This window comes from Typopeltis vanoorti, chromosome 15 (assembly GCF_054136105.1).
Source record: "Typopeltis vanoorti isolate ZY-2024b chromosome 15, IOZ_Tvanoo_1.0, whole genome shotgun sequence".
Classification (NCBI taxonomy): Eukaryota; Metazoa; Arthropoda; class Arachnida; order Uropygi; family Thelyphonidae; genus Typopeltis; species Typopeltis vanoorti.
In genome coordinates, this window is record NC_143563.1 from 63,064,286 (window position 1) to 63,091,931 (window position 27,646).

Sequence of the window (27,646 nt, forward strand, 5' to 3'; positions counted from 1 at the left end):
AACTTAAAAGAAGCTTTGTTGCATAATGGTATAAGAAGCCTTTCATAGCTACTACGCACGCGCCATAAGTTGGGCTGAGTTGTTTTGAATTATTGCCGAAGCAACTAAGCTATGAGGCCACACACAGTTGAGTAGGAAGGAGACTTAAAAAATATATCAAAACGAATGGAAATAATAACATAGGGCTACTGTTGGAATACTTGTAGTGATTTAAAAGTAGCTGCATTACTACGGTACAGTATGAAAGCAGAATTTATGGTAAAACAGGACAACGATGGAACTTTATGTCAAGAAAAAAAATGCTTTCCCGAAAATATTTTACATTTGGAAAAACATAAAACACGGGATTTTCGTTAACCCTGACAAATATTTCTGCCACATCCCGAAAGAATTTTCAGAAATCACAAGAATGGCATATTTAAACGTCAAATTAGGGAATTTTAAAATACGAGGAATTCGAAAAGTCTCAAATAGAGATAGCTTGGAGCTCGTTCATAGCTATTATTGAAAATATTTTTGGATACACTAAAACTTAATATGACACATAACTAGTTGATTTATAACAAGACACCACAAAGTGGAGGTCAAGTTATCACTGAAACTTCGCTTCCGTCATTCTCACCTGGACCTCTTACCTGAAAATCCTGCAGCAGTTAATGACGAGCTGGATGAAAGTTCCATCATATTTTCAGCTTGGTAATAGTCGGGGGAAATGGTAGGAAGGTGTTGGGGAAATGAAGTACTTATAAGCATTTTTAAATGCATACTTTTTTGAGCAGCCCTTTGCTATTTTTTATTAATTGTAAATATAGTGTAATATTCATTTTACAAAATGCATTTTTAATTATTCGACCGTTATTATTTTTCTTTTTAATAATTGAAAATACTTAGCAAAGTAGTGCCATACTTGTGACAACTTGTGACTATTACCTCGATTTGCTGAAAAAAATAATCAGGTTTCATTTTTAAAGTATTCTCGTTAAAATGCATAAAATACCCCTGTTTCGATCATAGTTGCAAAATCTTTGTTCACCAGCATTATTATTTTACAATAGTGGATTCAAAAAACCTGAGTCGTCCTCCGCAGTGGGTTTCTCGGGCAAATAATACGATGCTTTCTGTATATATTTTAGAGGATTTCATCTAAAATAAGTATAAAATATAAAAAAATATGGAAATGATTCGTTATTATTGTATAATAACGCTATTCATTTTCACAGGAACTGAATCCAGGCGCTCATTTAATTTATTTTTGTTTATAACATACACATTTATTTAATTTTGAATCATTTGGATACCAGAAGTTTCCCGTTAAACCAAAATTCAGATGACCCAATAAATTTTGCTAAAAGATCATAAATGCCAAATTTTATTAAGATTAGTCAAACCAGAGCAGAGTTGTTATTATGCATAATTTCGAAACACTTCTAGAAATCATTCTGTTGACTCCAAGATCAGACCTTGATAGAAGCCTGCCTAGTCTCAGTTCCCTAATTAACAGCAGATGGGCTCTACTTGCTCCAGTTATCAGTACCCCCTCCCTCTGTTGGGGGAAATTATTTTTATTATTATTTATTTTCTCGCAATAGGCCTAGTAACCTGTTAGGGTCAAGTAAATAGCTTTCAAACTCGATGTTTAATGGTGTAAGGATGTTGGCCAAATTTTTAAAAGCAAAACCGTAATGTCGCCTCTCACACAAGTAACCTAACCTCGGTCAAAAATCTTAGAAAATTTCTCCTACCATGGATAGATTTGAATTGAGTAATGTATAAAATATGCATTCCAGGCAATTTGTTGTCTCCTGCGGTGGCGCCACGTCCTCCGTGTATTACTTGACTGAAAGAAATCTAAGTTCAAATTCATCCGTGATAAGAGAAATTGGAATTTTGTAGAAAACGTTTAGAACAGTCCTTAAGAATATAGCGCATTGAATTTCTCCTTGTCCAGAACATAAAGAAATAGTGTAGGCTTCAAACTGCCCAAGTTCACTCTGCATTGTTTTCGGCCTGTCACTTTGTTGTAGGGATGTTTGATTCAAAGTTAATGACCGCAGGAAACTACAGTACCGATTAATAGTTTCCTTGGCCTTCAAACTTACTTCTTCCTGTTACTCTGTAGGGGTGTCTTCCTCTTCTCTGTTTCATCACGAAAATAAGTGTGAAATATCAAATTTTAGTTCCTTGTTTCCTTTGTTTTTCTGCTATGTACTTTTGTAGAGAATATTTGCTTGCCCTGTACTCTTTTCAACAGTCCTGTCTACAATTATCATAAGACTTCCCTATTTCCAGATGGCTCGGTACACAGAATTACTGGTGCAGACCACTTGTTCACCCGTACACAGTTGTGTTTTCATTTCCGGTTAAGGAGGTTCCGCTTCTTGTCACCAGTTGAAACCTCATTTTTTGTTTCTTTAGAAGTTCATCTTATCTTAAATCAAATCAGATACTGTTGTATTCAATTCAGAGAATGCGCATATTGAAAGCGAGTTCTTTCTCTCAATATTCTCTCGAAATAAATAGCAAAGAATTTCATAAATTTTCAGAAGAAATTAGGTCTTTACTTTTTCACTCTATAAAGATGGTATACTTGATATGTTAGACTTTCTCGAAAATTGGAAACGGTGTGATAAATATATAGGGCTTTCCTGTTGTCGGTGATGGTACAAATACGTGAAGATGTATTTGTTATGTATAATGGACTAACCAGTGAATGTTTAAATTGTTATTTCCTTCCACCCGCTATTTGAGGTAGAGCATCGATTTGGAATGTCTTTACAAAGCAAAGTATTTGGTTCAGTGCCCTCGGAATCTAAATGGACATCGCACAGTGCATTTTATTGAATTGCTCAAAGAATAGAAAGGAACACCTATAGTAGACGTCTTTTATGATAGCAATATTCACAATTTTGAAAACTAAGTGTATCATTATAATCGGTATAACGTGTGGCGATTTTAAGCAGCTCGGGAAAGATAGCAGTTTTTCCAGAACTATTAACTGATAATCATAGTTTGGTGAGTGATGCACGCCGTCTACAGAACTGCACACACGCACTGATGAAGAAATCGAACTTCATTTCTTATTGCAAGACGAAATGCAACCAAATGAACAACCGAATATCTGGAAATAACCGAATGCGATTAAGGTTATTTCCAGACTGATACAGCATGTTATTCCAGGCTAACTTTAATTGTCAGTGAACAGTGTGCGTTGCAGTTAGCACTAAATAACTCAATTGCCGCTCTCTTCCTCCACTCCCACCTAGTCATTGGCCACAGATATGGGTATAGACAAAGAAAGTGGCGGTCCACTTTCTTTGTCTGGTACTGTTCAGTCATATCAGACACCGATTATAATATTAAATTACCGGTAATCAATGTTGCAAAGGAACATAGCAAACTCAAAATGGAGGTAGCAATTTTGTCATGTAGCCGTAATTGTATGCGACATGGAAAACATATTCATTTTTGCGAAAATTATTCGATAGCGTGTGGCATTGATAGAATATTTACAAGATCCCTAAAACGACCAGAAGTCCTTGTTTGATCAAATAATAAAATCTTTCTCTATTTACAATCAAAAAATATTCCTGCATTAACCATGGATAAACACTCGTAAAAACAGCTTTCTCTTTGCAATATACCTGTTACATAGCTCTTCTGAACATGGCTTCCACATAAGGAAGTGTGAATGTTTGGGATGTTTTACTTACGTTTAACTTCAGTTGCAGCAACACTGATTTCTAGAAATAATAATCTTTGGCTGTTTGCCGTTCTGGACTACAAGCTACAGACAACAAAACCTGTTCCCAATTCCATCACTTTTCTCTCATTTTTTTGCGAAAGTTGTTGCCAACCCAGTTATTTTGTAACAATTTTTACCAAATGCAGGTATGGCTTTTTTGCTGTTATTCTAAAAAATTTAAGAGCATTTCCATTTGCATTCTAGCTGCATATAGCGCTATTATTATCGTAGTCTCACTTTGTTCGAACTATTTCTTTTTATTTTTTTACTATTTTCGAGCTGTTTTAATCAATTTAATCACGTGATCTAGATATTCCTTCAGAATTGCAGAACTGTGTGTGAGTTTCTGAAGTGACTTGCAATTACATCTTTTGAAACTTGGAGTTTACAAGTTATACGCATGCAGTGCATATCTTTTCTTGACCCATTTCTGTTTAAATGGAATTTATTGATTGTAAGATTGTTTCTTTCTTTTTTTTTTTTAAAGAAACATATTATTTAACATATTAAAAGAAAGACAAATACCAAATAATATCCTAAAAGCTATCACAAGTATATATGAAAATAATCAAATACAAATAAGATTAAATCACGAGCTATCATATACGAGAGAGATAAACCAAGGGGTCCGACAGGGATGTCCCCTCTCAGCAACTTTTTTTAATATCTACTTAAATGAAATAATAATAAAATGGAATAAAAATTTACATCAAGGAATTAAACTTAAACACTCTCCTCTTTGCCGACGACCAAATAATAATTACAAATTCTGAAGATAAACTACAGAAAGCTATTTTAGATCTAAATGAGATATCCAAAGATTATGGTATGATAATATCAACAGAAAAATCAAAAACTATGGCCTTTAAAGGACAAGATCCAGCAAGAACTAAAATAGTAATAGATAACAAGATCTTAGAACAGGTGAATTCATTTAACTACCTAGGATGTACGATCACATATGAAAATGAAAAAGATATAAACGTAAAAATTTATATCTAAAAATAAATATCGCAAAATATTTAAAAATAACAGGTGTAATTAACTCTATATTTAAACCAAACCTAGTTCAAAAACAAACCAGACTAAAAGTATACAATACATTAGCCCTACCAGTCTTAATGTATGGAAGCAAAATCTGGACAATAAAACAAAAAGACAAACAAAGATTAACAACAGCAGAAATGAAGTTTATGAGAAAAACTGCAAAGTACATCCTATTTGATCACAAAAGAAATGAAGAAATTATGAAAGAATTAAACCAAGAACCAGTAATTGAAATTAAAAAATATGAACATAAATGGATGGAACACGTTCAAAGAATGAAAACAGAAAGATTACCAAAACAAGCCTTAAAGGACAAGCCATTAGGAAAAAGAAAACCAGGACGTCCTCTTAAACGATTCAGCGATGACTTCTAAGGCCGGAACAGGCCATGCTAGGCCTAAATCCTTGATATGCATGATGATGATGATTGATTGTAAGATATTTTGAAATTTATATTTTTCTGACGCAATTGCCAATGTGATTTAACCTTCAGAGAATGGTAGTGTATAAAGGCTGAGAAATTAAAAATGATAAGAAAACTTATTAGGAGAATGTGCATATATGAATCAGTATTGTATTGTGTTATGTGTTACGAACTCTATTTGGTTCATTAGATTTGCAAATGATATATATATATATATATATATATATATATATATATATATATATATATATATATATATATATATATATATATATATATATATATATATATATATATATATATATAACATGATATAAGAGAGTGTCAAACATCAATTGATAGAAAAGGTGTTTCATATGATGGAAAAAAGATTCAGATGATAGAAAAGAGTGTCAGGTATGAGCCATATGTCGTTTGCAAATCTAACTAAATTTAACTAATCTAATCCGAAAGATAATATTGTGTCAATAGATATTATTTATGCTGTGTGCATTCTTTACACCACATGCTCCAAACAGGGCAGCGCTAAGAATGGGAATTTTCTGTAGACACCAAATTAGAAAAGCTTCTTCTTCCCTTCACGTATTAGGCCTAGTGGCCTATTACGGGGCTATCCTTAGCCCTTCTAAGCCGTACCCGTCCCGAGGATAAGGTGGCTAGCCCCCCCCCCCTCCCGGTGTGTCCTATATCTGTAGATACGTGTGTTCACGGGGCCAGTTTGCCTGCTTGTGGGAGGAAAAACTCCAGATAAACGGGAGAAAAACCCTGCAGTCTATGCTCATGACCGGGTAACTTGGCTATATCTGAGAAGGATCCTTAAGCTCCTCACGTCGACGACGGGAATCGAACCTAGGACACTCCTTTCCGAGGCATATGGTTGCGAAGAGCATAGCCACTCGGCTAACCGCGCGGACATTAGAAAAGCTACATGCGTAAAAATTTACTTAAAAAGTCGCAGTTTAGAAAATTTAATTTCAAAAAAGGCAATACCTTACAAAACTTTAATGGGGAAAGTGGGGAGGGGACTGGCTGGACGCTAATAAGTATCGAAACTAACGGCCAATATGTAAAAGTAGTTTAATCAAGTAAGGAAATAACTGGAGTCGTTATACAAAGGTGTCTTTGATAAGAGTATTTTTGTATAATGACATCATTCATCTTCACAGATGAACCTAGAATAGTTTTTTCGCATACGCACTGTAGACATAATTTTGTTTTACTTAATTTGGCCACCAAAGTGGCCTAATTAAAATCAAAATTGAGATGACTGAAGGCAAATTTCAGTCGAGATCTAAATACCAAGTTTCATTAAATTCCATTCAGGCCAAAGCGAAATTATCGCTATAATTCGAACCTCCCCCTTTTTTTCTGTAAATATTGTCGTATTGACATGGTCCATAGGACTTCGACGACCGGATTGGAGACCCTGGTTTATACTGTGAGAAAAGTAACTGAAATACTAATGCATCTTTCTGGGAGTTGCGCGATATTAATTTGACTCAATGATTTTCAGATTTAAAGAAGGATAAGTCAAGCTGGATAGTTCATCATCGTCAATACTTTACTGGAGATATATTTACATTTAGCTGGTTTATTATTTATTTATTATTTTATTTTTTACATGAACTGTTTGAACTACATCAACGGTTGACCAGAAGGCTTAAACTAAGAAAGCCTGTTCGTTAACAAGTTATTCACTTTACTTTTTCTCTCTAATGTGAATACAGCCATTTTCAATGTTCAATAATATATATCGCTGCTTTTAGATATCATTAGATATTACGATGGCTTTAACAGCACCATTGGAAAATCCTGGATCAACAACACTGTTTCCTTAGATGCCGCTATGATATCATTGCAGACTACAGTCTAAACTACAATGCAAACAGTTGTCGAAGGGAGAATTTCGAGCCAAAAAAGAGTCCAGGTAAACACGGCCTTACAGTTTTGATATCATCTTACAGCAGCCCCAAGTATTAGCTAGCTTACCTGTTATCTTCGCAACTCTTGAGGGTAGTCATTCTTGATTATGCCTCTTTTTGAGTTTATTTCCGCTTGTATCTTTGGACCACAACTGCATTCTCTCTAAAGCACAAACTTTATCTTCGTGAGTTACCATGCTTTTGTCCATTGAGTTAATATAAATGAGCAGAGATCCAGTCCGAGGTGCTACTCACTTGATGGTAAATTCCAGGCTGATATTGTTTGGCACATGAATAACCAGCTGAGACGATTCCTACCAGGTACCATATCCCAAATTCATTGATCATGAGTGGTCCTCCTGAATCACCCTGTAAACAAAAAACAGGTATTGATCGTGAATATTAGAAATCAACACACACACACACACACACACACACACACACACACACACACACACACACACACACACACACACACACACACACACACACACACACACACACACACACACACACACACACACACACACACACACACACACACACACACACACACACACACACACACACAGTCATCATATTATACGTTATTTCTGGTTTCTTAATAAAAAATAACCTTACTTTTTTTTCTGCCATTCAGAGATATTGAATAATACTTAAGTACATATTAATATTTAATGATTTTAACGCATTTTACTTTAAAACATAAAATTGATTGTTAATTTTCATTTGTAACTGATTGCCTAATTCTTTTGTAATCAGTATACAGCTGTAATGTAATAACATTCGTTTCCGCTTTCCTTGGTAGCACTGTTTTAATATACAGATATCAAGAACCTTTCTCTGTTCTTAGCTGGGATGAAAATCTAAGCGAAAAAGAAATCTTTTTACTTTCAGAAAACAAAAAGCGATTTCTTTATTTCCTGAAACAAAGTGCCACGACTATTCCCATGATTAAATGCTTGATGTTATATGATTCGGCTATCTTAATATTCTTGAAGTAACTTTTCAGTCTGAATTTGTAAATTTAAATTACTATTAAAATATTTGTTTTATCAGTTTATTTTTTAAATGTGTGAGCTAATAAAATTGTCATTTTTTGAATCACGGATACGGGAATGTAAATTTATGCATTGAATATTTAACTTCAGTTTTGTTTGTTATTCTTTGTTTTGACGGAAAAAATTTATTAAGCTTTTAATATAAAGTGAAGGCAAAATACAATATAATAAATATCCTTTGAATCTTGAGATGATTTTCTTTCACTCGTATATTAAGTACGCATACGAAAGAAAGTTAACTTCCAGAATGAGTCTAGTGTTTAATCTTATAATGAGATTTGCTTGGCCTCCGCTCACCTTCTCAAAGGAAGTAGCAATACTTTGTACACCCACTTTGCTAACTCAAGGGTATTCGTATGGCTTTAAATCTCAATTTTGACATTTGTGTTTTTCATATTGAATTTTTCTGTGAAAAAGCTCCATATTTCTACACACTTCCTTTATATGAACAGTATGGCCAACTGGTGTAGAAAAATATATTTTTTATATGTAAGAATTAGTTCCTAGACTTGGAAGAATGAATAAAAAGTCTCCATTCCTCCGGAGTTGTGTTTTATTCGATAGCCCATAATCGTCACTACAAAGTCGAAGACCTTCATTCGTCAAAAAAGTATTTAGAAAGTCCTCCCCAAACACACATATATACTTGTATTTTTTCCCTCTAATTCGAATCTTGCAATGCAAATCCTGTTTCGTTGGTGGAATTTTGTAAAATAGTTTAAGACATCAGTCGGTTTATTTGTAGGATTAAGTTGATGTTACCCTCTAAATTTTGGAAATTCAAAATCTGACTTTGATTTTTCCCTCTGCTTTCGTATGTTCATTTTTTTTGTTTTTTGTTTCGTCTTGCTACTAGTTTGGCTAGAGGTTAAGCCGCTAGAAGTTCATTAGTGATTGCGAAAGATACATTGACTTCCTTGTATGGATGTTCTTTTCTTTCTTTCTTTTTTAAGTTTTCTGTTTAAATAAATGTAGTAACTGGTAGCGAGGCTATTTCGTTCTCTTTGCATGATGGGGCTCGGGAACAGCAGTCACTTATTCTTGACATATGTATAAATCAACCAGTCTGAAATTTTTAGGACAAGAAACAAGTAGGGGGAAAGTCCCAATTTTATCTTAATCCCATATTTAATAGCCGAATCATGTTCGTGCTCTTTTCGATACGATACGTTTCTTTGTGACTTCAGGATACATGCAATTCAAACGTAACAGATATAGCGAATGTCTCTAAATTCGCTATATACGCATGTGTAAAATAAGATCAACCAATTAAGTATCCTGGTGCTTCTTATCCCGTTACTAAGATTACGCAATCACTTCTTTCTTTCCTTCTTAAGACAAGTTAATTCTTCTCAAAATGCTTGTGGAGTACATGCGGAGAATACAACTTCTTTAAATTTATTCACTGTGAATTGAAGTAGATATTACTAACTTTGTGGGGCTAAAAAATTCTTGTATTGGCATCAAAAGCTACTTTTAGCACATTATTTTATTCACGGAAGAAATCGCTTTTTTTTATTTTCAGAAAACAAAAAGTGATTTTTTTTTTATTTTGCTGACATAAAGGGCCACGGCCATTCCTCTGATTCCATGCTCGAGATCTTATTTGGGACCGATAAGAACATTCAGACATCTGAAAGATTTCCTCATTTTAACGAAGAGTTATGCAACTCAGCGGGCTGCATAGTGTTACCTACGATAATGGCTATCATCAAAGCAATTCTTATGTGCAGTCGAAATTAAAGCCGTGTGACTAGGAAAAATAAATAAAGAAAGAAAGAAAAACTTTTATAGCTCTGAACGAGATTTTTTAATGCTATAGATTGTTAAACCTATAGCATGTAATGAGCTTTCAGAGATTTAGCCTACGTTCTGATGTGTCATAAATATTTCAGATATTTATGACATCCATACGTAAATAAATATTTACATTTTTAGCTGGTAGCTGTTTTGGAATTATAGCCGAAACGGCTAAATCTGCGAGGATAGTTTGTTATGTATGCTAATTGCGTTGTTCTTCTTGCCACTTCTTCACTCCTCCGAAGAGAAGTCCTTAGATAAAAAAGATATGGGTTTAAATCCTCGAACACGATGCCGGTCTACAAGGAATTCTCAGCCGAAGATGAGTTATGCAGTATCACATGGACATTGCAGAGTTTTTTCCCCTTTCTGTTAATTTTCAGAGACAACTGGTGATTAATCGCCTATCTTAGCATAAACTAGGTTTGCGTTAGCTAATTAAGCCATTGGCCATTATTAGGAAAGTATGTAAAAGAAGGTGATATAGAATAATAATAATAATGTTGCATATTTCTTTTTGAATTTTGTTCGATATGCTTCAATTTTAATATGATATTAAAGATAAATTTCATTCGAAAAATAACTGATCGCAAATTCAAAAAATTTGCGATTCTAAATTTCTAAACACTTTTAGAAATTAATTGTTCATCAGTATCATGCATTTTCGACGCAAATTCTACTTCATTAGAATATTAGAAATATTCGTGGAATGTTTATGCTTATGCTTGGACAAACGAAAGGTTCACCTTTTAACTTTCCTTGAACATTATATCCTTGTTTTAGTGTGAGAAAAATGTTCCATATTCATTTGATAAAATAACTTTACTTAAAAAAGAGTAAAAATGTGCTGGTCTTTATTCAACCGTAAAGTGAGTTAATTATCTTAAAATACCGATAAATGTGCTCCTCTTCTTCATACCCGTGAAGAGAAGAGGGGAATACAAATAAAGCATCAGTTAAAAAATAGGCAGCAACAAAAGCATAACAATAATCTCTCCTTTCATTTTCAAACGTCAAGACTCGATTTCATAAAGGTGGGAAAAAATTTACGATTTATTTCAGCGAGTAATATCTGCGATTTATCTGTTGACGTGGAACACTCTGAACGAGGCTAATCGATGATTTGTTCCTTTTAAGTGCAACGCTTGAATTGTACTATCTTTAAATTCCACAACGAATAATAACCTATTTTGGCATTCTATCGGCAACTATCTCTTCCGTCAATACATTAATCACATCAAAATCATTTGTAGAACTTTTGAGAAAAGCACCCAGGAAGTAAGTGGAACCATTAATTGTTTATGGTCGAGATATTTTACTTTCGATTGATCAGGAAGTCTCTGTTCAGATAATGGTTCGAAAATTAAATGACGTTACTATTCGATCTCTCTCTCTCTCTCTCTCTCTCTCTCTCTAATCTTTAAAGTTTTCAAACATTGCGTGAGAATGCAGGGATATTAACTTAAGAGGATATAATTTACTTACTATCTCACTGATTTGTGTTAGACAACCACACTTCTTCGTATATTGTTTTAAACAATATTTAAAATTTTAAACAATATTCCCCATGGGGCTTGCGACTTGCAGGCACGGGCATGGCTAATCTGGGGTCCCAGAGCTAAGTATGATCTATTTCAAAGCTTTTGGTCATACTTTTCTCTTACTCTTTCACTTCCTACTTCTACCCTAATACTAACCTTCTTCCCAATGAGGATTCTTTACTTAAACTTTCTGTCTGGCTCTTTACTAACCTCAGGAGGAAGTCCTCCATTCTCCCTGAAGCTATTAGAGTATTCGAGGGCTAGGGGTGTTTCCTCCTCTTTCAACTAATCACTAATAGCTATAGTAGTGAGCAGCAGCAGCGCTACTTGTATTAACCTCCTGTAGCATACATGCTACAATACTGCGATGTGGAAGACAAGGGGAAACACCATCTTACATTACATTCCCAAGTAAAAGCAGCAATGGAAGTTAAAAATGAAGTCAAGATCGGCGATGGCGCCTTCACTGAAGGAGTCATGCCCGGCAGGAGAAGTAACCAGGCCTCTCAGGTCGACAGCCAACGAAATCCTGGTACTTATTCAAAAATGAAGACAAAAAATAAGCTGAAGATTGGAACATGGAATGCATGAACACTGCTAGAATCAGGTAAAATAGAAAATGTGAAAAACGAAATGGAAAGACTTGAAATAGACATTCTTGGCATTAGTGAGACGAGATGGGAGGGACAAGGTGATTTCTGGAGTGGAGAATTTCAAATAATATATTCAGGACAAAAGAAGGGAGAGTCAGGAGTTGCAATAATGCTTCATAAAAAAGTTGGAAATTTAATCACTACAATAATTAACCAGTGACAGAATCATAGCTATAAGTATTCAAAATGAACCAGTAAACCTCAATATTATCATGGCCTACATGCCAACATCACAACATAGCGATGAAAAAATAGAAAAAATTTATGAACAAATAGAAGAAATCTGGAACAGCTTTAAAGACAGAGACAATACAATAATAATGGGAGATTGGAACGCTATAGTGGGAGAAGAGGGCATGATAATGTTTCAGGAAGATTTGGTCTTGGACGTAGGAATGAAAGAGGAAAGTAATTAATAGAATTTTGTACACAAAATAGTTAGTTATAGCAAATACATTATTTCAAGTTCCAAAAAGAAGAAGATATACCTGGAAAGCGCCTGGGGATTCAAATAGATTATGTATTGGTCAAGAAAAGATACAGAAACCAAATAAAAAATTGCAAAAGCTATCCAGGTGCCGACATTAGTAGTGACCATAACCTTGTCTTAATGAAAACAGAATTGAAACATAGGAAACAAATCCAAAGATACAAACCAATAAGATAGAACCTTGAAAAAAATTAAAGAGTAAAGAAGTAAAGAGAAGATACCAAGTGGCAACTGATCATAACATTATAGAAAACATCAATAGCCAGAATAATATTGAAAACCAATGGAATATGATTAAAGAGTTAATTACAAATTCATCAAATCAATTATTGAAAAATGCAGAAAAAGAAAAAAGAGAACATCGGATAACAGATGAAATTCTTGGCCTTATGGATGAAAGAAGAAAATATAAAAATGCTGTTAAAGAAGAAGATGTGGCCAAATACAAATATCTTAAAAATCAAATTACAAGAAAATGTAGACAAGCCAAAAAAGAATACCTAGAAGAACAATGTAATAACATAGATGAATTATTTAAAAACGAAAACACAGAGAGAGCCTATAAAGAAATTAACAAACTGACTTTCAAATTTAATAAGAACAGCAAAAAACAATACCATCAAAGACGAAAATGGAAAATTACTCATAGAATCTGAGGATATATTAATGTAATGGAAGAATTATCTTGAAAATCTTTATAATGGCGACGAACTTGATGTTGATATCAGCATAGAAAATCAAAATGAAGATAATCTAGACCCCCAATAATGCGAGAAGAATTTTAAAAATGCACTATCCGAAATGAGTAAGGGAAAAAGTCCAAATGTAGACAATATTCCTATAGAACTACTACAAAATCTAGGTGATGAGACAAAAACCTTACTATATCTATTAATAGTCCAAATCTATGGTAGAGGAGAAATACCAAAGGAGTTTATGAAATCAACTATAATACCAAAAAAGAATAATTCAAATAAATGCAGCCAATTTAGAACAATAGCTTTAATCCCGTATGTTAGCAAAATTCTGCTAAAAATTATTAAAAATGGAATTTATTCAAAAATAGATTGTCTATTGGATGAAGACCAATTTGGATTCAGAAGGGATAAAGGAACGAGAGAGGCAATACTCTGTTTAATAGCAATAATAGAGAGAAGATTAGACCTTAGTAAAAATACTTACATTTGCTTCCTTGATTTAGAGAAAGCATTTGATAAATTAAACCAGCAAATACTCCTAAATTGTCTAACTAATATCGGCATAGATTTGAGGGATAGGAAAATAATTTATCAAATTTACAAAAATCAAAATGGACTGATTAAAATCAATGATAAGGAGAAAATAATATAAGGAGTGGAGTAAGACAAGGATGTATACTTTCACCACTTTTATTTAATTTATATATTGAAATGCCATTCAGGAAACTAAAGATAAAAATAAATAGCAGCATAAAAATAAATGATGAGCAAGTCATGTATATGAGATTTGCTGATGACATAGCCCTTGTAGCAGAAAACAGAAGAACGTTAAAAACAATGTTAGAATTACTAAATAATAACCTTGAAAAATATAAAATGAAAATCAAGACAGATAAGACTAAAATCCTTGTTACAGGCAAAATCCCTATCGATATAGAGGTATAGACATCCGTGGGAAACAAATAAAACAAGTGAAAAGCTTTAAATATTTAGGAAGCCTAATAACAGAAGATGGCAGAACAAGAGAAGACATAAGATCAAGAATAAACAATGCAAAAGCCCAATTCTCTAAGATGAAAAACATTTTAGCAGGAAACCTCAACCTACAATTGAAAAAAAAAATTAGTAAAGACATTGATATGGAGCATTGCACTGTATGGATGTAAAACTGAGATTCTAGGCAGAAAATATGTAAGAAGATTGGAGGCTTTTGAAATGTGGTGCTGGCGCTGCATGAACAAAATAAAATGGACAGAAAAAAAATCACACCAACATGTCCTGAGAGAGATAAACGAAACAAGAACTCTAATTAAATCGATCAAAATTAGAAAGGATAGGTGGTTTGGACATACTGTATACTTCGACATGATGGACTTGTCAAAAGAATAACTGAAGGCAAAATAGAGGGGAAAAGAAGAAGAGGCAGACCAAGGAAAAGCTTTCTTGACCAAGCACGGGTTTGAGGAGTTACCAGGAGATTAAGAAGAAAGCCAATGACAGAGCGGAATAGAGGAAATTGCTGCTGAGCTACCAGTCCCAAGACTGATGCAACTGATTGACCTAAGGCTAAACATTGATACAATTCTTCGTATTCGTAATATTTATTAGTTTCTGCATTCATATATCATGTCACTAGCATTTTCCATATCCTTAAGGCCGGGACCGCTTAAATATCCCTTGACTTCCGAATATTGAAAATTACATATATTCTACTGGCCTATATGCCTATTTGTAGCATGAAAAACTGACCAACGGAAATTTCGTGCCTCTCATAGCACTTCTAATCAGCAGAATTACCATTACTTGCTTCTAGTTTAATGTCTATGAAATTCTTCAGGACTTGGTGAAAAGTAAATTAGGGGAGTGAACCGATGGCATCAATAACTGTTATGGGTTTCATAAATAGTATAAATGAACCTCAAATAACTGAGAAAATTCAGTATAGAATCTCATATATCATCATGATCATCATCATCATCATGAATTTCCTGATATGTATTCCCAAGGTGTGTTCAAGTTACTATGACAGCACTACATGATTTACATTATTATTAATCGCCTTTTAACAATTTTCCTCCAAATCACTCTATTATTTGTGAGCACTCCGATATTGTCATATCTAACATTTCGTGCTTCTAAGGCACTTCTAATTGAATCAGTCCGCCTAGACCTTGGTCTTCCACTGGGTCTCTTTCCTGCAATCTTGGCATCAAACACCTGTTTTGCTAACCTTTCCTCACCCATTCCATTTAAGTGGCCACACAACTGAGATTAACTCTGTTGACACTTTCTTGAATGCTAATAATGTCAAGTTCCTTTCTAATATCTTCATTTTAATATGTTAATATGATTCTGCCATTGATGCCATCGGTTCACTCCCCTAATTTTTTTAACCCTCATATCTGTGGTCTGTAGTATTTGATCAAGTGCTTTATTTTTAACCCAACTCTCAGATCCATAAGTTAAAATTGGTTTGAACACTGTCTTGTATACTGCTAGTTTGGTATTTTGGCTAATTTCTCTCATATTCCATATAAATTTATTCAGCTGGCTACCCACCATACCCGGTTTGCTTATTCTGTTGTCTATTTCCAGATTTAACTTTACCCATGCACTAAAGTCAGGCACATCCCACTAGATTAGATGTTAGAGTAATTAATAGTGGATTCACAGAACAAACATCAACTCGGTTGGATGATTTTTTGGAGACCAATGAGGAGAACTCGCCAGAATTGCTTTGGGAAGGAGTCAAGGTGATAATACAGGATACAGCGAAGAAGTATCTCTGCCTAATAAGAAGACTAAGAGATCCGTGGATATCAGATTCAACATGGGAACTAATCAAAAGAAGGCGGTTGGAAAAACAAAGAGACACACAGGGACTGAAGAATACAAGAGATTACATAGAGAAGTCTGAAGAGCCATCAAGCAGGACAAGGAAAAGTTCTATATTAATAAATGTGAAGAAATAGAGTTCCAGATGAGGAGACACAATTTAAAAGGATGTTTTATTTAGTTCATGACTTAAAGCACAAGTTTAAGCCTAAATTTAATATCATCAAAGACAGGAATGGAGCATTACTAACAGAAGAGTTGGAAATCAAAAACAGATGGAAAGAATACTGTGAGGAACTGTACAGCAGAGAGGATAAAGAAAATGTGGAGCCCTCCCACCAGGAAAATTTTTATTTGGAACCTCCTTCACTTAGGCATGAAGTTGAAAGAACAGTTTAAGCAGCTTAACAGCAGAGTTAATTAAGGCCACAGGGGACGGAGGGATAAGAGTGTTTCATAGATTGATTACAAGGATATGGGAGACAGAATCATGGCCTAGATACTGGAAGAAGTCAGTTTTCATACCACTACATAAGAAAGGTGATATGAAGGCGTGCAAGAATTATAGAACTATTAGTTTAATATCTCATGCAAGCAAACTTTTATTGAAGATCGTGCTAAATAGGAATGAGGCCAAAGTTGAGGCAGAGATGCCCGAGGAACAAACAGGTTTTAGGAAAGGTAAGGGCACCAGAGATCAGATCCTTTGCCTTAGACAGATCGTAGAAAAATATAAAGAATTCAGACTCCCTCTGGTAATCTGTTTCTTAGACTACTCTAAAGCTTTTGACTGTGTTGAGCATGTGAAACTGTGGGAAGTAATGAAAAGAATGGGTTTTTCCTCAACACACTATCAAGTTGATAGCCAACTTGTATAAGGAACAAGAGCCACGGTAAGAACAGGTGTTGGATTGACTGATTGGCTTCAAGTTGGAAAAGGAGTTAGGCAAAGATGTTTACTTTCTCCTCACTTGTTTAGTATGTATGCAGAGGACATCATGCATGAAGCATTGGATGAGCTCAGGACAGGAATTAGGATAGGAGGTAGATTGATCAGTAATCTGAGGTATACTGATGATACAGTACTCCTTTTTAATGATATGGAAGAACTAGGACTAATCCTTGACAAAGTTAACAAGATCAGTAATAATAGAGGACTTAAACTCAGTCTTAACTAGACAAAGATTATGGTTCTCAAAGGAAATACAAACAGAGAAGCTCTTGAGAAACAAGTGTACCTTAATGGAGAAAGAATTGAGGAAGTCAGCAAGTTTGCATACCTGGGATCCATTATTAATGTGAAGAATTGCTGTTCAGAAGATGTCAGAAGAAGGTTAGGAATGGCTGAAACAACAGTCAGGGACCTATCTGAAAGGATGGATCTATCTCCATGGGAAAAAAGTTGAGGATTTTGGATGCAGTTGTTTTTCCAACAGCGATTTATGGATGTGAAACTTGGAACCTAAAGAAGTCAGATAAGAAACGGATATCTTCTTTTGAGATGTGGTGTTACAGAAAGCTGTTGAGGATATCATATACTGAAAAGCATACAAATGAATGGGTGTTAGAAAAGATCAGTAGAATTTTAAGGCTTCTTAAAGGATATTGACAGAAGAAAGTTAAAATATTTTGGACACATAGAAAGGATGGAAATGGGACTAAAGTTTCAGGAAAAGAGGCAGGGTATACCATCAATGAGATGGTGTGTGTGTGTGGAGTGACTGATCTTCAGAGAGTTGAAGATCAGTAAATAACAGGACTACATGGCGAGGCCTAGTGTGGCACATCACCGAGCATCGGAGTGAACATACAGCATCTGTAGATGCCCAGTGAACATGAGAGAGAGAGAGAGAGAGAGAGAGAGAGAGAGAGAGAGAGAGAGATACATCAAAAACTGTGCTTAAATAGCTGAAATATTTTACTTGTTCTATAGGATCTCCATTCAGAATGCAGCTAAAGTTTTCTATGCTCCTACTTATTTTAATAGTTATAGTTTTTGGTCTTTTTATTGCAGATTTTCATGACAAATTTGTTTCTGCTGTTATTCAGTTTGGTTAGAGAATTCTGGAAACTTGCACCAGACGTGTTTAGCAGTACATCATCTGCATAAAGCAAAGATCCAAGTTTGATATCTCCAATTCTAATATCAGTCCTGATGCCATCTGTCATAATGTAATCCATATAGATAATGAATAAGAGTGGAGATACTGTACATCCTTGTCTTACCCCTGATTTTACATCAAACCGTCTTCTTGTACTTCCTTCAATTCTAAACTGCTGACTGACAACTAAAATGTGGACTATGTATTGCTCTGTCTGAGCCTCCGTAGCTCAGTCAGTATAGACCAGTGATGGCAAAACTTTTACCCAGGTGTGTCCAACTTTTTTTTTTTTTTAAACTTTGACGTTGTTGATGTGCCACTTGCATACATACATTATAAATGCAACTACATAATCATAGATGGTGACTTATACATATCATATTAGGCTATTTATTTAATAGGACATTGATATAAAATTTATGAATTCATATTATACAGTTAATTTAATAAACTGAAATTACAAACTTATATTACATTTAATGACTTTTCTGTTGCTGACTGCTGGTAGAAAGTTCTTTCAATGAACAAACCTACCTTCGCCTTAACTGAGAGCGATCTTACACGATTTATCGCAGTTTTTTCAGAATACCAATATTTTTCAACATCCAAGGTGTGTCACCTGAAACTCTCACGTGTGTCAGTGCTGACACACGTGTCATAGGTTCGCCATCACTGGTATAGACGAAGCCCTTTGGTCGGAAAGACCTGAGTTCAATTCTCGTCTATGACGTGAGGAACCTTTATCTGGTCTCTTTCGACTAAATGTCAGTTAACCGGTCTCATGTGGAGGTGGAGAGTTTTTCTCCAAGTAACTCGGGTTTTTCATCCCTCAAATCAGGCAAACTGGTCACGTGAACACACACGGCTACAGTCATAAATACTTTCGGCAAGGAAGGCAACGGGAACCATCTTGCTTCGTAATCATCTCCCTAGTATGGTGGCGTATCGCTACCCCCCCATCAGCCGCAATGCTGAAGGCAAATACGGTATATAATTGCTCTGTCTAAGGTTCCATTTACCTCATATAATTGTAGTCATCTGAAAGCTTTTCTCTGGGAACCTTGTCGTATGCCTTTCCCAGATCTACAAAACTTAAGTACAGATCCTTGTCATAGAATTATTTATTACCACGATTTCTCAACTATTTGTCTTAAAGTGAAAATTTGATCTTAACAGCCTCTGGTTGGCCTGAACCCAGCTTGTTTTTCTCCAAGTTTTTCTTCCATAATCTTTCTCAACCTCTTTTCAAGTATGCTTGCATAAATCTTACTTGGAACACTTAGTAGAGAAATTTCTCTGTAATTCTCACATTCAGCTTTATTACCTTTTTATAGATGTGTATTATGAGAGCTCTATGAATATTATCATCGCCATCAAATTCCTGACATGTACCCTCAACGGGCGTACAGGATATGATAGTCTTCTTCTTTGGTGCATCAATCCGAAAATTGGTAAATATAGCAGCACATCACAACATCCTGTCTTGTGACTAGATATGATAGTATTACATGAAAAACTTACATCATTACTAACTTCCTATCTACAATTTTCCTCCAAATCAATCTGATATCTTTTAAGACATTATCATATCTTATATTTTTGTCTGCTAAGGCAGCGCTTCCCCAACTGTGGGCCGCGTCCCCCTTGGGGACCGTAAGTTTTGTTGAGGGGACCGTGAAATAATGAAAACAAATTTAAAATGTTTACATTTTTTTAAAAAAAACGTATTTATTATTTATTATTTATTATTTATTTATTTTGTTCTTTTTTATATTTTAATGGAAAAAATCGCACATTGGTGTTGGTTAACAAATTTTGCTTCTTCTTGCGTATTTCGGCGATTAATAAATATTAGTAAATATATGCTGATTCATATAATTTTCATTTCGAAGGTATTGATAAGCAACGCAAAAAAGATTACAATCCAAAATCTTGAATATAAATTGCACTGAATATAAATTGCACTGAATATAAATATAATAAATATTACAATAATATGTCTGTATTAATATTTTTTGCATCCATAAGTTTGGGAAGCACTGTTCTAAGGCACTTTTTACTGTGTTAATCCACCATCTTGGTCTTCCTCTGGGTCTTTTTCTTGACAACCTGGCATAGAACACTTGTTTTGCTAATCTTTCGTCTCCCATTCTGTTTAAGTGACCATACCACCTGAGATTAGTTCTGCTAACACATTCCTGGTGCTGACAATGTCAAGTTCTTTCTTAATATCCTCATTGTTAACATGATTATTGCCATTGATGCCATCTGTTCATGCCTCTAATCTTTCTCAGGACTCTCATATATGCGGTCTCTAGTCTTTGGTGTGTTTTATTTCTAACTCAGCTCTCAGATCCATAAGTTAAAACTGGTTTGAACACTGTCTTGTATACAGCTAATTTAGTGTTCCGACTAATTTCTCTCTTATATCCATATGAATATATATATATATGTGAATGTATGAATATTATATATATATTTACTTTGTATGATGATTATTCCATTATCAAACTTTTTTGTCTTTAGAATTAAAAAGTAATTTTTATGTAATTATATTTTAGAAATGCCATGTTAACGAATAAATAATACAGCTCAGGAAACACCAATATTGCAGTATCTCATTATATATTTTAGCATAGTTTAATATGCTAAAATATTTTAATGAGGGACGATTTAAAATATTCGGAAGGACGATTCCGAAATGAATCGTCCCATTGCATTTTGAAAGTCATTTTATATTGATATATATTTTTTTAATGGGAAACTATTGACAGTATTAACTAATAGTGATATTTTAGGACTGATACAGATATTTCAGAAGAATCACTCTTTTAGAATTCAAGTAAATTAGATTTGCTTGCGTTATGAATGTCGATCGATTCGACGTCAACGGATGTGTGTGTGTGTGTGGGGGGGGGGTTGCATATATAATTGCGGAAGGTTTGTACTGTATATACGATTTTCTTCTTGAAGTTTTTCATTACTAAAGGAGAATCCGTGACAGGAAACTGGCAGAGTTTATTGATTTCATAACACTTAAAGTTCGGTATATTTGAAGAATTATTCCTGAATGCTGTCGATGCAATAAAAAGAACTGAAGAGTTATAATTAATTAGTAATACAAAAGGTGGCATTTCTTTATTAATCTTCCCCAAATCCGTTTTTTTTTTTGTATTTTTTAATGTATTGAAATCTGTATCAGCCTACCCCGATATTTTAGGATATGCAACATAGGAAACTGCCACTTGCAAAATATTTGAGATTTCTGTTTAAATAAAATATCTGTATAATTTTAAAATTTTTAATATAATAATTTTAATTTTTCATTACAGTATTTCATTTATGATCAAGTAGACGTATTTTGCTGTTTTTCTAGTAAAATTCATTACGTCTACTATGTATCTTTGGTTATCGTTTTTTTTTTTTTTTTTGTCTAAATGTCACTTCCATGAAATAGTATGCTATAGCTACTATAGTAGTTTGAAAGTAGTTTGAAGTTGGTTTGAAACACTGCCCAGAGGCAGTGTTTCAAACCAATAGAATATGTTCAAAATAATATTGATTTGATCTCGAAAGAAAATCAAGCTTCCTTAAATTGATTCCAAAAGATAGAAAAAATGAATCAACTCAAAGAAAGGAGAACTTTAATGTTATCCTACTAGAGGGCGCACACGAGAAACCTCAAGAAATGGAGCTTTCTGTGAGTTGTTTTGTGTCGAGAGTTCCCGCCGACTCCAGATCCTAGTAGAATATTCACGAGAAGATTCGAGAACACCAACGACTATATATACCCAATGTCTGCGTGAGTTAGTTAACGATTGAGTGTGATTGATTATTATTGATTGACTCGGGTGGATTGCGACTCAGTGAGTATTGAGGGAGGACTCGATTGAGGAATGTGATATTATAGTGATATTGTGATATTACAGTGATATAGTGATATTATAGTGTTTCAGTGATGGACGAACCAACTCGATTCCGAGGATTGGATCTGGAATAAAACGTGTTCAGCGAAAGGTAAGGTCTTGCTACTAATTTACTTAGTAAGTTGGACTTTGTTATTGACCAGTATCCCCCCCACACACACACACACGCACCCTAACTGGACAGACATGGACGTCACCGATGAACTAGTTCAAGCCTTTACCAAAGATCAGCTGCTTGACCTATTCAAGAAAATTCTGAAAAGGTTTGACACAGAATTCCCAGGATACCTAAACATATATACACATGTCAACGATCAAGAGGGAGACGAAGAGGAAACAGATGCCGAACTCACAAACACATCATCACAAACAACCGATAGACAGTTAGACTTACAAGATGAACAGGCACCCAAGAGACGGAAGACAGAACAAGAACACATGGAAGAAGACGTAACACCACAGAACACAGAAGTTAAAACTGAAAAGGTCCCACCAGTCATCCTCCGGGACAAAGAGAAGTGGACTTTAGTCTCAAAATCGTTAGGCCAACAAAACATAAAATTCTCGACTGCCAGAAACACAGACGATGGCGTAAAAATTCAGCCAGACACAGTCACCGACTACCGCAAAATGACGAAGATGGACAACGCTAAGCTACCCTTCCACACATTCTCACTGCCAAGTGAGAAAAACCTTAAAGTGGTCCTCAGAGGGGTTGCTGAGGGAATCACGATCGACGAGATCACTGCTGACCTAATCAAACAAGGCCTGACACCAGTCAAAGTCAGCAGAATGATAAGAGCTGACAAAAAGCCAATGCCACTTGTGCTTGTTGAAATAAGTAATACCCAAAAAAGGATTTACGAAATCACAGATATCTGCAGGCTCAAAATAACAACAGAGCCACTAAGGAAAAAGGCATCGGCAGGGCAATGCCACAGATGCCAAAAGTTCGGACATGCACAAAAATTGTGCAGAGCAGCATACAGATGTCTGAAATGTGGCGAGGGACACCAGACCAACACCTGTACTAAACCACGCACAACTCCTGCACGATGTGCAAACTGTGGAGGACCTCACCCAGCCAATTACAAAGGATGCCTCTACCACCCAAAAAATCGAGAATCGGCAAGAAATAACCCAGCTCCCACTCGCATTTACACCAAAAGCAATGAAACAGGTCACCCTTCAATCCGAAATACATCAACACAGGAAGGCACGAGACCCACAACCAAGATCAAAACGTATGCAGAGGCTGCAAGCAATCATATCCCCACCACCCATGAGCAAGCAAACCCAGATTTAACAGCAGCCTTAACAGCTTCGCTGTACAACATGATGCAAGAATTTAGCAAAACAGTCATCCAGAATCTCACCACTTTCCAGAAAGATACCCCCACAAGGAAGCCAAACCACCATAACAGCCACACACGATGAACAAAAAATTCAAACCAAAGTCACTCAAGATAGTCGCATGGAATGCAAACGGATTGACAAACAAAGTCCTGGAGCTGCAAGAATTCGCAACCAGACACAGTCCCGATATCATCTTAATTGGAGAAACCCACTTAAGGCCAGCAAACAACCCAAGAATACGTGGCTACACTACATACAGAAATGATAGACTTAGTGCAAGAGGAGGAGGCACTGCTATATGCATCAAAAGCTACCTAAATCACAATACAATACCCAAACCCAAAACAAGGAACCTGGAAGTAACCGGAGTGGAAGTACATACCAGCAACGCCAACAGCATAAAAATTTATGCTGCTTACAACCCACCAAGCATACCCATACTGAAAACAGATCTGGATTCCATCCTAGGATTCAACGACTCCATTATCATAGCAGGGGACCTCAATGCAAAACACACATCTTGGTTTAGTTCATCAAACAACACCAAAGGAACCACGTTATTCAACTATGCACTGACCAATTCTATGGTTGTGGCTGGTCCCACTGAACCAACCCACTACAGCCCTACAGGCAGCACAGATGTGCTAGACATCGCCATTCTTAAAAATATCAAATACCAATACCAACTGAAAACAATAAACGAACTCTCTTCGGACCACAATCCCATAGAGCTCCAGCTAGGATCATCAGACTTACACTCTCCTCCACACACATTCATACCATGGGACAAGCTAGCAAATGTTCTCCCACAGCACATCGGTCCAGTCCCAATCATCCGCAAAAAGGAAGAGATAGACATAGCGATAAACAGTTTAACCAGCCAAATCCAGAAAGCAATGGAAGCTGTCAGGCAAACCATAGTCTTCCACCCAACCAGCCACATCCCAGAGGAAATAATGGATCTAATAAGAGCAAAGAATAAAGCCAGAAAGCGATACCATAACACAAGAGCACCACAAGACAAAGATCACTCAACAACCTAAACAGACAGGTCCGAGAGGCTCTTCAAAAACATAGAAACCAAAAATGGGAAGACAAACTGACCAACATCAATGCGGAAGACCACTCTGTCTGGAAATTTCTAAGAACTATCCGCATCAAACATCAAATCATACCCCCCATACAAACCAAGAAAGGAATGGCACACACAGATAAAGAGAAAGCTGAAGCACTAGCAGATAAACTGGAATCACAGTGTAATCCATCTTACACAAACTTAAACATCAACCTCATATATAAGATACACTGTCAGGTTAAGAGAACCTTACAACTGCAGAAAGATAACTCAGAACCCATCACTCCCACCACTCCGGCAGAAATAACGAACATCATTACCCATCTAAACAGCAAAAAGGCTCCAGGCCCAGATGGCATAAGCAACCGGATAATAAAACTTCTCCCAAGAAAGGCCATAATACATCTCGTCAACATAACTAACGCTGTCCTCAGATACCAACATTTCCCCACATCTTGGAAGATCGCAAATATCATACCATTGAAGAAGCCGGGAAAGAACCCCCAACACCCTGAAAACTACAGACCAATCAGCTTGTTACCCAACCTCGGAAAAGTGACCGAGAAAGTGATACTCTCAAGGCTTCAAGCGGAAACAGACAAAATGGGAATAGTACCAAACGAGCAGTTCGGCTTCCGCAAGGGCCACAGCACAGTCCAACAAATACACCGGCTAGTGGAGATCATCACACAAGGCTACAACTGGAAACAACACACAGCTGCTATCTTCATCGATGCAGCAAAGGCATTCGACAAAGTTTGGCACCAAGGCCTCCTGTACAAACTCATAAAATTTAACATACCAGTTAAGTTAACGAAAATCATCCACTCGTACCTAAAAGAAAGACAGATGCAAATAAAAATCAATGAAACACTATCATCCAGACGAAAGGTATCGGCAGGCGTTCCTCAGGGATCACTTTTGGCACCTCTCCTGTTCTCAATCTTCATAGCAGACATCCCTCTGAATCCAAGAACAACAACCACAGCATTATACGCAGATGACACTGCAATACTGGCAAGATCTAGGAGTCCAAATCTGGCAATTAGAAAACTACAAAGCAACATTCACATAATTGAAAAATGGCTGGCAGACTGGAGGATCCAAGTAAACCCTGAAAAAAGTTTAGCCGTTCTGTTTTCCAGAAAGAGAGTCCAAAACACGGATGACATTCACCTCTTAGGAGTCAAGATCCCATGGCAGAACGACATCAAATATCTCGGAGTAACACTCGACAAAAAACTCAACTTCAACAATCACATAAAGTACACTGCCTCAAAGACATCGAAAGTAATCGCGCAGCTCTACCCTATGATCAACAGGAAAAGCAAACTGGACATACAAACCAAGCTTCTCATCTACAAGATGGTAATACGCCCGGTCATCACATATGCATCCCCTGCATGGAGTCATACTACGAATACAAACATCCAAAAACTACAGAGAATACAGAACAAATGCCTGAGGATGATCTTAGATGCCCCGTGGTTCATCAGAAACTCACAAATCCACAGAGAAATGAACATCCCTTACATCTCTCCCCTACTCACAGATCTTGCAAAGAAATTCTTTGCCACAACAAGCAACCATCCAAACCCGTTGATCAAGGAAGCCTTAGAATATAACGAAGAAGAAAGACACAAACACAAAAGGCCAAAGTCCATTCTACGTCCAGCTAAACACAGCTAAACTCACAGCCATCAGGAGGCGAGCATAAAGCTCATTAAACAACCCACTCAAAACACTTACGTAACAGACAAAGGGGAAAACGAAAAGCATATTTGCTTCACCCATCCAGGCAGTAATGTTATGCGTTATGCGAGTTAGTTAACTTTTCTGAGTTATAATGAAGTTATATCTGAGTTGTTTCTGAATTATAATTTGCGAGTGTGGCCCCGAGATTTTGACTGCTTGGGGGGGAGGGCTCCACAGGGTTTAATCCGGCACTGCAGACGTTTGCTAAGAGGTCGCTCTCGCTCTACCACGGCGCATGAAGATAGATTTTTTGGTTATAACAGCAAAACGTAATCGATGCACCAGGGCAGGTCAGCTTGCAAGTCGGCTCCATTCAAGCACAGGTACGCTGATATCTCGACAAACTGTGGCAAGATCTGCGATAAGCATACCTATGCGCTCGAAGGCCTATAATCTGTGCCCCTTTACAGCTGGTCGTATAGCACGTTTTCAGTGGTGTTGTAGCCATAAAAATTGGACAGGACACCGATGGGCTAATGTACTCTTTACAGATGAGTGTCGTTTTAGTCACAGACGTAGCTAGGGAGGAACAGAGGGGGACGGTCCGCCCCGGGAAGCACTTTGAACCTTTTCGAACTTTTGCAGTTAATTCTAAAATACAGTCTGGAGAACTCATTTCCAAAGATTGTAATACTGCTGCGAATTTTCCTCACAATTGTTGTAAGTGTTGCTAGTTGTGAGAGGAGTTTTTCTAAATAAAATTGATTAAGAATTACCTACATTACTATGAAGTAGACTTCGCCAATGTCATCGACGATTTTGCTAATAGAAAATCAAGAAAAATAACATTTTAGAATGTTGAAATTAAAGTTTTACTTCAAAAATAAACATACTGTTTTAATTTATTTCTCTATACGTCGTTTTGACTTTTTGTAGTATTTTTGGTGTGTATTGAGAGAGGAGGGATCGCCACGGGTGGCAAAATCCCTAGCTACACCACTGGTTTTAATCTTTCCTCCGATTCTAGACGACACTTGATCTGACTTGAAAGTGGTACTGCTTACCATCGCGAGAATGTTCTTGAAAGGGATAGATACGGCGGTGCTGGGTTTATGGTGTGGGAAGGCATTATGCTTAATGGATGCACCGATTTACAAGTGCTAGGAAAAGACACCATGACTGGCGAACGAGGTTGCAACGAAGTTCTTCAGCACCAAGTTCGATTGTCCTGTGGTACTGTAGGCGAAGAATTCATTTTTATGGATGGCAATGCCACACC

At 36.0% G+C, this 27,646-nt stretch overlaps 1 protein-coding gene across 1 annotated transcript in view; it reads right to left on the bottom strand.

Annotated features, from left to right (window-relative positions):
• Positions 1 to 7,348: 7,348 nt before the first annotated feature.
• The window catches only part of LOC150098813 (trypsin-1-like), an 82,600-nt gene continuing 62,302 nt past the window's right edge, over positions 7,349 to 27,646 (bottom strand). The window contains exon 7 of the mRNA XM_090405757.1: positions 7,349 to 7,504. Coding sequence (XP_090261883.1) covers positions 7,349 to 7,504 — 156 coding nt within the window. The remainder of the gene's footprint in view (positions 7,505 to 27,646) is intronic.